We start from the raw sequence: 12454 nt of genomic DNA on the forward strand, positions 1-12454 counted from the left end.
GACCAGGCACAACTTCGATGTGAAGTCGTTTTTCAAAAGGTTGCCGGGATGTCACTTGTTCTAGTTATATCAAGTAAACTCCTAACAACCTAACCATTACAAAAAGTATATTCCATCAAATAAGCCATTCCATTTTTTTGTTAACCAAATTTCGACACTCTCGTTGACCTCCGTACAAAAACTCCTTGCTTGGTGAGTAAGAAATAATTAGAATCGTCGCCAGGGGGCAGATGGAAGCGGTATTTGTAGGCTACAATAACTTAGACTTCAGGTCCACTGGGGTTAGTTCAAGTAGCCTGTGTAAGCTACTTGCAGGTTAAAGCGCGTCTCGTGTGAATTCTTATGGGGATTAAATGGACCCTATTTGTAGGGGTTAGATGTCATTTTTGTTAAGGAAAATCCATATTTATTACATCAACTGTTTTATTATATGTTCAAGGCCACCAATAGGTGACATACATTCATGGTTATCGCAGTGCCTGTGTGGTCCAGCCAGTACAACCGCTGACAACGGCACACGTGTGCAAGACCAGGCATGGGTTTGAATCTGGTCTACTACTGCCCTTTGAGTTTTCGGAGAAACTAGTATTTTACTTGTATTACTCAAGTAATTTCTGAAGAAAGTAACTGACTTTTTACTCCGTTACATTTGACCAAATCACCTCAGTTACCTAGATTTATCTTATCTAGATTTATCAACGAACGCAATTGCATTTTCTCAATGGCAATTTGAAAGCACAGAGATACCATGACGAGATCCTGAGGCTCATTGATGTGCCATTCACCCGCTGTCATGTTTCAGCATGATAATGCACGGCCCCATGTCGCAAGGATCTGTACCCAATTCCTGGAAGCTGATAATGTCCCAGTTCTTTCATGGCATGCATACTCACCAGACATGTCACCAATTGAGCATGTTGGGAATGCTCTGGATTGACGTGAACAACAGTGTGTTCCCGTTCGCGCCAATATCCAGCAACTTCGCACAGCCATTTAAGAGGAGTGGGACAACATGCCACAGACCACAATCAACAGCCTGATCAACTCACGCTGCATGAGTCAAATAGTGGTCACACCAGATACTGACTGGTTTTCTGATCCACACCCCTACCTTTTTTTTAAGGTATCTGTGTGATCAGCAGATGGATATCTGTATCTATAGATTAGGGCGTAATGCATTTATTTCAATTGACTGATTTCCTTATATGAACTTTAACTCAGTAAAATCTTTGAAATTGTTGTATGTTGCGTTTTTATATTTGTTCAGTATAATATGCATTCAACATCACATGTACTTGAAATGATATTGTGAAAAACGTTTTCATTAATGCTATTGAAATTGTAAAAATAATCCAATGTCTCGAGTACCATATACCTTTTTATGACATTGTTCACATTGATATTAAGTCAACATTGAATGAACGTAGTTGAAATTGTACAGCCCAATTCTTTGACGTCAGTCTTCATTGGTGAGTACCTGTGCTGGGGGACATCTGCAAGATAGTGCTGGCAGGCTTTAATATTCAATTCACGTCAAATCTGTTACACTAAGTTGTTGTCCTTTTTGTTTGCTGTCACAGTTTGCCATACGTTGTAAAAAAAATAACCAAACTAAATGTGTAACTAGTACTGAAGTAGTTTTCTTACTGGATACTTTGTTACTCTTACTCATGTAATTAAGGCTAATTTAACTTGAGTAAATTACAATCCAAGTAACAGTACTTTAACTTAAATACAGGTTTTCAGTACTCTACCCACCTCTGCAAATTATACATAGCCTAACTATAAAACGTTGGCGATCATCGACTCTGGAGGAAAGTTGATTGTTTATCAAATCAACTCATCAATTTAGCCAGGGCAACACAAACAGTAGATTATTGGTTTTCACACCTATTATTATGTGATTATTGATAGGTTAATAATATTGGTTAATCATATTGGAATATAATCAAATAACAAGGGGCCTATTGCGATGATGGCACTAGATTACCGCCAATTGTTGTCTCGTTAAACCATCAATATGCGCAGAATTCACCTGCACAGCTGATCTCCATTGGAACCATTACTGGTCACCTATACTGCTCCCTAAAAGATTATGTTGTGCTTCCTTAGTCAGAGATCTGTATATAATGACAAGATGCTCATGTCTCCGCCCTAACAATGGGAGTCGACCCACAGGCAGGAAGGTTGCCGCATATTAAGGCCATTGAGCTTATTTTGGCAAGAGTGAGTCCAATCACTTCACCTCTGTCTCAGTCCTGCTTGCAACCAAAGTCATTCAATATTTTTTTAAACCTTTATTTAACTTGTCAAGTCAGTTAAGAACATATTCTTATTTTCAATGACAGCCTAGGAACAGTGGGTTAACTGCCTTGTTCAGGGGCAGAACGACAGATTTTTACCTTGTCAGCTCAGGGATTCGATCTTGCAACCTTTCGGTTACTAGTCCATCGCTCTAACCTGCCGCCCCATATGTTCGCCCTCTGGTTGGCATTGTCATCGGAACAACATAGTCCTTTTGAACAGACTAAGGGCGATTTATCTACTTAACACGCATTCTGTACAATATAAATAAATAATCCCCTAATTTACCATTGCAAATCTACTGTGGCAATTCACCTGACACTTTGTATGAATGGAAACTAATGTTGTGTCAGTATTTTTAGTATTTTATTTGTTCACTATTTATGTTATCCAAAAGTGTCTGGTATGGTCATTTATTATTAATGTTATATAATAATAATATGAATAGATTACATTTTTATAGCACTTTTCAATATAGTAATAATCTCAAAGACGCCCTTAAAACAACAAAACAAAACATTTGTTTGCCTATTGACAGTTCTGGGTGGAAAATCTTCCACGGTCATACACAGAGGCAGGTGCAAGTTCAACAGGTCACGCCGTTGTGTCCGATCCGCTCTCCATGCGTACCTTCCTCACCTGTGCAGTCCACATCTCGTCCGACTGAGCCCGGCTGAAGGGTTGAGCAGGGGGTAAATGATGGCCAAATCACGTCACCTCTTGCCCTCCTCTGTTGTAGACTCCTTGGTAAACTTCCTCTGAAACAAACTTGTAGCACCCACCTGGGTGAAGCCATGCAGCCTCTAAGCTTATCAAGATCAAGAGTTTAAATAATCCTGGACTGTCCATATTTGAAATGTGTAACTACATCAAGTCATTTGGGAGACTGTGTTATTTGTGCCAAAAGGGCTTGGGGCGGAATCATCAAACCCACGCGGACACCATAGGCCTATGTGCACACTGAAGGAAGCGACCCTAACCGCTAGCCCACCCCGGGCCATGATTGAAATCAATTTTGACAGTTCATTCGTAAACCTTACAATACACTCAACCTTTGTATGTCGTAGATTAGTGGAGACCAGTATCTATCTTGTGTTGTTAAGCTTTATAAAATGATGGTTGTTGATGTGTATGGCTGCATTTCAGATATTTCTGTACATTTGAATGTTGCAGTCATGGAACCTAGGCCTATATCGTTTGAGAGAGAGCGTGCGAGAGAGAATATTATTTGAAGATAGCAGCCCTAATCCCAATGACTCGATTGCCCCCCACATGAAGAGAAAATGAACTGCTTAATCTTAGCCATTCCCGAGGCTCATTTGAATTTCCTGATGCATCAGGAAAATGATCTGCTACAAAAAAGTGTTTAAGTTCAAATTCGACATCTGTAATGCATAGTACAAGTGATACTTGTTTATAATCAAACCAAAACCGAACCGAACTCAAAAAGCACTAATCACTAGGCTTTACATTAGAGGCCTTACATTAGAGGCTTTACATTAGAGGCTTTACATTAGAGGCTTTACATTAGAGGCTTTACATTAGAGGCTTTACATTAGAGGCTTTACATTAGAGGCTTTACATTAGAGGCTTTACATTTGAGGCTTTACATTAGAGGCTTTACATTAGAGGCTTTACATTAGAGGCTTTACATTAGAGGCTTTACATTAGAGATTTGCAATTTTTTTCATGTTTTTTTGGTCGATTCTCAAACATTTTGAATGAAGAACCGTTTGGGAGTCAAATAAACAGCTTTTTTTACATGAACATAGCTACATGATCCTGCTCACCAAAAAGACTCGGAATGACCATGGACAAATGTGAAATCAATAAAGATGGGTCCTCTTGCTGAAATAGTAGTGAGAGGAAAAAAGGCCTGTTGTAAAATATCAATCTGTGTCTGAAAACCACCGTTTTTTTTCCAGATGGTCTGAATATCAATGTTGTGTGTGCTGTGTGTAAATCCTATGCTTCCTGTTTCTGACAGTGATGGAACTGAGGAGATCCAGAGGCTCCCCTGTGAACTACAAATTCCAGCAGGCAACATGAAGAAGGACGTCCCGATCACCTTGACAACCAGAAGAGCAAGTCCAATCGGACCTTACGCCATGATTACCCATAGCAATCTCTTTGGACTTTAAAGGATTACAAAGGTCAAACTTTCCTTCTCAACAGAAGGAGAAACTAGTTTAGACTCTTCTCCCCATTTCCTCTCTCTCCCTCCTCCTTTCTTTAACTAGGAGGAAAGGCATCTGCAATTCTACCTACTGTCCATAGCTTGTCAGCGATTGGATAGTTTACTCATGTGCATGGCCTACGACTGTTACTTAGCCTACCTACGACTGTTATCCCAACTACCACCCAACTCCCTGCTGATTTTGTATTAAATCTCTCAGCAGTGTCAAACATATCTGAGTACACTTTTGGATACAACTGTGGATACTCCCTCTAGAATTGGATACTTACTCTAAAACTTTTAAATCAAATCCAATGCTATCTAAGCTTTCAGGAATATAAACTCATTCGTCCTCTTCCTCCTCCTTGTTGACCATGGATGTGCTGGGCTTGTCTGCGAGGCTGCAGCTGCTGCTCTCGGCCTTCCTGGGTGTGTGTCTGAGCCTGGAGTTCACAGGGGCCCCCGGCCAGTGGGCCCGCTACCTCCGCTGGGACGCCAGCACGCGTAGCGACCTCAGCTTCCAGTTCAAGACAGACGTGTCCACGGCACTGCTGCTCTACTTCGACGACAGTGGCTACTGCGACTTCCTGCAGCTGATGGTCGTGGAGGGCAAGTTGCAGCTGCGCTTCAGCATCGACTGCGCCGAGACCGCCGTGGTGTCCGACAAGCGGGTCAACGACAGCAGCTGGCACTTTGCCACACTGAGCCGCTACGGCCTGCGGACGGTGCTGGGGCTGGACGGCCAGGTCAAGGCGGACGAGGTGCGGCCCACCGGAGGTAGCCGCCAGCACATGAAAATTGTTAGCGATCTGTTCCTGGGTGGCGTGCCGCTGGACATCCGTACGTCAGCGCTCACGCTGCCCACGGCACGTGATGCCCCACCCTTCAGAGGAACAATCTCAGATCTGAAGTACGGGAACACGGAACCGGTTCTCCTCAGCAGCTTGAGGGTTCGTCTGGAGTCGGAGGGCCGCTGTACCGAGAACCCGTGCGAGAACAGTGGGAGCTGCACCGTGGTGGATGGGGAACCCATGTGCGACTGCTCCAAAACAGAATACAAGGGCCGCTTCTGCAATGAAGGTAAGATCTTATACATTTTGTATTTCCTTTACTGTTCCTGAATGTCTACGTTTGTGCATAGCCTTATGTTCACTTTTAGCCACACAGATTTTATCCATTTAATTTCACCTTTTTGTCTTTCCTTCATCAGTCCTAATCCATAGATCATTTTCATGTTATTCCAGAGGCTTCACTGACCTCATTTTAAGCATTTTTGCTTTGTTGTTTACTAAGTCGTCTCTCTCAGACTCCGTGTATGTTGTCCCTATGTGTGTGTGCTAATCTAAGCGTGGTTAGCGACACGGTTAGCCACCAAGGTGCAGGTTAATGGGACCTCCCTGCAGGGACTGATAAGGACGCCTATAGAGAGAACGGGGGCCTCCTGAGCCCTTTTCTTTACCAATCATGCGATGACAGGTGTTAAAATCACATCCTTTTGTGTTGCAGAGCATTCTGGAACTGCTTTGATTCAATCACAACCTCCATCTCTCTCTTCTTCCTCCACAGCTGGTATTGGTTAGACCCCAAATTGATTTTTTATTAAAAAAAAACCTTTTGGTTAGGTTTTTTTATTCTTACGATTTCTTAGAAGGAGCGTAAGAAAGGCCTTTTTTATTTGTAAAGGGAGAGTGAACGTTATCTGCTTTATTGCAGAGGGTTTTGGGTAGAGGGTTTTCTTTCTTTCAATTGTGAGATACTGTATGCAATGTGGTCATGCACTTATAATATACTGAGGTAATGTCAGTTCACTTGCTGTTTCTTTCTGCTGAAATAAAATATACATTTTGATCTGTTTTAAACTAAATTGGAATTGAATCTGTCCTCTTACAACAATCCTGATATTGCAGCTATAGGATTTTCAGGATTTTCAGGATTTTTTTTGGGGGGGGGGTGTAATCAGAAAACAATGAACAACTCCAGCTTTTTCCCTTTCCTTTACATTCCTGTGAGAAAATCTAAAGTATAGAAGGATACTACTGTTTATAGTATTCTCTTTTTTCTTCGCCTGCCACTGTAGTAGGTTAGGTTTACAGAGCATAAAGGCAATTTGCATCTGCTTTGGCATCAAGCCCAAACATTAACCAACAGAGAAAACGGCAGTGAATCTGAAAAGTAAAGATTACGTTGTATTGATGTCAGGACATGTTTTTAAAAGGGAGTGGCCTCTTTTTCCTCTATCTTGTCTTGGATGAGCGTTAAGCTGCTTCGGTTGAATTGAAGCTATTCAGTCGACTGGGTGAGGAAGCATGACAGCGTGTGTGACAGCGTGTGTGTGTCAAGCCCTGGCGACTGGTTCTCTCTCACTGTGAACACATCCTCACCAAAGGGAGCAAGAAAAGAAAATGGCTGACCTATATGTAATCGACAATGTTAAAAACCCCAGGAGCATGTCTGAGTTTTGCGTCTCTATCAGAAAGGCCCATAGAGCTATCGCTAGCTAGAGACGCTATAGACGCACTATGATAGGGGGCTGAGTCAGGGGTTGGACCTGTGTTTGTGTGCGTGTGTGTCGACCAGCCCTGTAATGTGTCGGGCCGTGAACAAGGAGTTCAGACAATCCTAAAATAAATAACGCTGTTTACTGGGGTGGAGCTGTATTTGTATGGACGGCACGCCAATGTACTGCCGCTTAAAATATACAGCCGCTGGATCGTCAAAATACGGAATCTACACTCTACATAAATACAGTCTACACACACACTCACCCACTTTCTTACACTTAACAGCTTTGTGGTAGGCCTACATAGGTGCACTGCTTTCACAATAAAATAAGTACATGTTATATGGTTGTAATAAACGACTGGTAAGCTAGTAAAACCTGTCGCTAAAACCAAAGTTTTGTTCACTGTAGGCCTTTTTCCTCAAAAAAAAAAAAAAGGAGCTAACGTGTGGACAGACCTGCTGTGTGTGATGTACTGTACACACAGTCTGGTGACTGCCGTAGGCACGGCAACAGACACCTGACACTTCCCCAGGCGGGGCAGATGGCTCAAATGACCATTGCCATGGCCGCAGCGTATGTTCCGCTCTGCAACAGCCGTACTGTAGTCTGTCTGCTTGTAACATGGTTTGCTGAAGCACCTAGCCTACACTAGTACAGTAATCTGGGATTATCATCCTAGTAATAATAATAATAATAAGAGTTTGGCAACACCAACACTCAATCTGTCATCTAATTTGGATGGTGTTGTGTGGGATGGTGTATTTGTGTTTGTGTGTGTTTGCCAGCTGTTTACTGCTTAGTTTGTTCCTAATTTTAACTGAATTCAGGCAATAATCAGATAGTGGCAGAGTTTTGCATCTTTCTGAAATAATAAATACTATACTGTATGAAGGATAGCTCTCAGCCATCCCTTTAAGTTTTTTACTGTAGGCCTAAAGAGTAAAGTATAGCTCTATCTCTTCCCTTTAAGAATCCTACGGTATAAAAAATAGCCCTTCACCTCAGGTATTGACTTTCCCAATTGAGGGAAATGATGAGGCTATTTACTTAATTTGAAGAGTGATAAGTAAATAGATACACGTTTGTTAAAGCCCTGCTGAGCTGCAGTAGTGAGAACATCAATCTGTTTTCAGATGTTTGGCTTTCCCACAAGGCATTTGTTTAAAGGTAGAGGCTTATGTTAAAGCAACTGCCAGGTTATAGTTCAATAAATAATGAAAAGTAAACAGATATTTTCGTAGTATACACTAGACCTGTTCACTAGACAGATGTGTGTGTGTGTGTGTGTGTGTGTGTGTGTGTGTGTGTGTGTGTGTGTGTGTGTGTGTGTGTGTGTGTGTGTGTGTATGCATATACAGTGTGTGTGTGTTCACTGATGGAAAAAAACAAAGCAATACAGTGTAAATAATCTGTCAGCGTAAAAGTAGGTCAGATTTTTTTTAAATGAAGAAAAGCTAAATGAAGAGGGAGACACACACACACACACACAGACCACATTATCACACCGTCCACATACCCTTCTTCTTACTAATCTGGCTAATTCCTCAATTCCCCCGTGTCCTCTCTTGGGACTGAGCCATTTAAATGCCACTGCCAGGAGGTCACATTGTGGGCTTCAACACTCTATTGATACGAGACAATACTAGAGGACCCCATCTGAAGAGGAGATTTAAAGGAGATTACATTGAACATGCACACACGCACAAATACAAATGCACACACACACACACACACACACACACACACACACACACACACACACACACACACACACACACCGTTTGAACAGCTTGTCTTATGTTCAGGCAGATGGAATTTGCTCGGTGACTAAATTAATACCTAATACATATCTAATAACTGTCTGGTAAAATCGCTTGAATTTAACTTTTACATCTCTAATACATATCTAATAACTGGCTAGTGAAATCGTTTAAATTAATGTTTAATAGATCTCTGATTGCTGCCCACTGAAAGCCTTTAATGGCGACCAACTCAATTAGACTGGTGTTCATTTCCTTCCCTAATCACTGCCTGTGGTCGGGCTAATCAGGAGACTTACACTGGGGCACATTGGTGGGAAAGAACCAAGGCTTCCATTTAATCTTAATAGTTTTGTAAGTATTATATTTTTTAAGGTTTCAATTAGGAAACAATGTAAAAAGATAGGTCAGCGATGGCAAAAGTACACGAATAGTCCCTTGGTTTCTATTTTGCCCTCGACATGCTAAAGTGAAACCATGTTCCTGCTGCTGTTGTCTCTGCTCATACCCCAGTTCTGTTTTATTGGTCCTGGCTTGAGTCTGGATTTAGTGCCAGGGTACCAACCCGATGCCCAAGCTTTAAAACCCTACCTGGGTGAGGGTTCTCTGGGCCCATGAGTAGGGATTTTTTTAAACAATATGACAACAGTCAAAATCATTTAAAACAAGGACCATGTTCATTTTAGTTTGAATTGATTCGGTGCGATTTGGTTTGATACGATTCGATGCACTCATTTTTGTTGCTTAAACACTGATTTTCAATTCTAAATTCAAATCTGCTGCTGATGGAGCTCATGAGCTGGGCCTCTCTGAGCTGGGCCTCTCTGAGCTGGGCCCCTCTGAGCTGGGCCTCTCTGAGCTGGGCCTCTCTGAGCTGGGCCTCTCTGAGCTGGGCCTCTCTGAGCTGGGCCTCTCTGAGCTGGGCCTCTCTGAGCTGGGCCTCTCTGAGCTGGGCCTCTCTGAGCTGGGCCTCTCTGAGCTGGGCCTCTCTGAGCTGGGCCTCTCTGAGCTGGGCCTCTCTGAGCTGGGCCTCTCTGAGCTGGGCCTCTCTCTGTGTGTGTGTGTGTGTGTGTGTGTGTGTGTGTGTGTGTGTGTGTGTGTGTGTGTGTGTGTGTGTGTGTGTGTGTGTGTGTGTGTGTGTGTGTGTGTGTGTGTGTGTGTGTGTGTGTGTAAAAATTAGGGACATCTATGGTGTATGTACTATGTAGGCGCCTGAGCTGAGCCATAAGGGAGACTAGGCATCTACTGCCCCACTATCAGGGTTTTTTTTGTCCCCCACATTGGATCTGAAATGACCATCACCCACTAATTAACTTGTCATTTTTGCTGATTAATTGTTTGAGCTAGTAATGTATCACTATTTATTGTTTACAAATGAGCTATTGCATAGCCAATTAATATATAGCACAACTTTGGATTTCACCCTCATTTCCAAATCGAATGGTTTTGACTGTTCGGAAGTTTTCACGGACTGATCTCCTCTCTCTTCGGCCATGCAGTGCGCCTTGCAAAAGGGATTACTTTCCTCGTTATGAAATGATCAACTTGACCATATCCACTGTGTCACACCTGCTCCCGCTCCACCTGCGGCCCATCATTACGCACACCTGTCACCATCGTTACGCGCATCAGCGCTTCATTGGACTCACCTGGACTCCATCAGTTATAGATTGCCTCCCCTATATCTGTCTATTCCTCAGTTTCATCCCCATGTCAGCATTAATGCTGTTTTGTTTCCCCTGTCCAGACGCTGTCCTTGTTTTGTTTCATGCCGGTTATTTATTAAATACTCACTCCCTATACTTGCTTCTCGTCTCCCATCGTCTGTCCTCACACACTGATTGTTTAAAGCAAAACTATCAAAACAATTGCTGATGGTGAAACTGAACATAAAAAATATGTATATTGTAAGCCCCGTTCAGCAGGTATAGCCAGATGAAAGTTGTCTCCTGTAGCTTACTTTTATTCCAGTAAAACACTGTGTTCAGCAGCATATAGATAACAATAACCTAGCAATTTACATAGGATGTCACTTAACTAATAAAGCGTAAGATCATGCAAGCCACTGTAGTACTTGATGTGGAAGATCAGGAACAGGCCGCCTACCTCGAGTTGGTTACCATGCGAAGCTGAACACAATCCCAGTTTGACTAGGCTACAGATTATTGCCTGGGGTTGTTCTGCATGCAAAATAACTTGTAGATCTATGACTATCAACGCAGTTACATGCAGTTCGACACTGAATGTGAGGACGCACCAGTTGTCACAAAAGATTAGAGGTATTTTCCCGAAGGTACTGTAGAATGCAATATGAGCAAAAACTGCGATTTTGCAAAAATTTGAAGCGATTTTCTGACCGCCGCGTGCTACATTTGGATGGCTTTTGGAATCATTAAACAAACGTCTTTCCCGTCATTTTCTGTCATGCCCAGGCCGTGGTGCCACACACTACAATATTCTTCAGTCGGTCGTGAGGATTCTCAATATGACGCTGTCTCGCAAAATGATGCGGTTAGATTGCTAACGTAGTTAGAACGAGCTGTCTGCGGCTCAAAACAGCCACAGTCAGATATTCACACTCTTCAGTCAGACATTCACACATGCCATGCAGAGTGGCCAATACATTTTGAATGGAATAACATTCTTGTCAACTTCAGAGGTCCATTTGACGCTTGCTCAAGAGCCCCACACACATTCTGGGTGATGGGTCACCATCTCATTGGCTTCTCTGGTGAGCTCTCATTGGCTATTGCTGATCACCGTTCTCCAACCTCGTCATCGCACATCTCACACTACAAAAGCATTGCAGATTGTGTGTCAATAAAATCAAACATGCTTGAAAATATCCGGACGTCTGGGATGGCTCCAAGACAGGATTTGTAGCCCTCAGATTGCATCTCTGACCCGCTCATGTTAAACGAGCATCGGTGACGGCCGCGCGCCTCGAGTAGGCAACAACTTGGGGATTCTGTTTGTTTTGTTTTGTTTTTGATCTCAAAAACCTGTCTGGGACAGCTAAATCGAGGCCAACATCGTGTAGCGTACGTATGCCTGGCTTAAGTCAAAGGTTTGTCACGACATGCACAGACGTGTTTAAACTAAAAAAAACTCTCTGAACGTTAAGCCTTCCTCAGGAAGAGGTCTTCTAATAGGGAACCCTCTGTTTGGTGCGTTTGTGTTTGCAGTGAGAGAGAACCAAAGGGCTGGGACAAAGAGTATGGACACAGCCTCCCCTCTACTACTGCTCTAATCGCTTACATCATAAATTCACAACCTGCTTACAGGGAACTGGGGCTTCTACCAGCTTGGATTTATGTCCCAGCTGAGTTTGTGTATGTGTCTTTGTGTGTGTGTGTGTGTGTGTGTGTGTGTGTGTGTGTGTTTACCTGTTTGTGTGACTGAAGCTGAATGAAGATATCATGCTTCCTCAATGTTTTTCAGAATGTGTTTTTGGGGATCAAGTGGTGTTCAGATGAGATGATGACAATGATGTTCTCTTACAACAATATATTCACTTCAATGTAATATATTTGACTGTGCTATACTCTCACTATATACCGTGCCTACGGAAAGTATTCAGACCCATTGACCATGTCCACATTTTGTTACGTTACAGCCTTTTTCTAAAATGAATAAAATAGTTTTTTTCTTCATCACTCTGCACCCATAATGACAAAGCAAAAACAGGATTATAGAACATGTTGCTAATAT

At 42.6% G+C, this 12454-nt stretch overlaps 1 protein-coding gene across 23 annotated transcripts in view; it reads left to right on the forward strand.

Moving 5' to 3' along the window:
• Window positions 1-12454, forward strand: part of nrxn3a (neurexin 3a) — a 430411-nt gene that overhangs the window by 10370 nt on the left and 407587 nt on the right. For all 23 annotated transcript variants that reach the window (XR_016488898.1, XR_016488894.1, XR_016488895.1 and 20 more), the window contains exon 2: window positions 4292-5560. Coding sequence is in view for 15 of the 23 variants with exons in the window: in XM_090210796.1 (XP_090066922.1) it covers window positions 4855-5560 (706 nt within the window). In the remaining 8 variants the exon portion in view is untranslated. The remainder of the gene's footprint in view (window positions 1-4291; window positions 5561-12454) is intronic.

The sequence above is a fragment of the Oncorhynchus mykiss genome, chromosome 19 (genome assembly GCF_057628025.1).
Source record: "Oncorhynchus mykiss isolate SJ-2025 chromosome 19, ASM5762802v1, whole genome shotgun sequence".
Classification (NCBI taxonomy): Eukaryota; Metazoa; Chordata; class Actinopteri; order Salmoniformes; family Salmonidae; genus Oncorhynchus; species Oncorhynchus mykiss.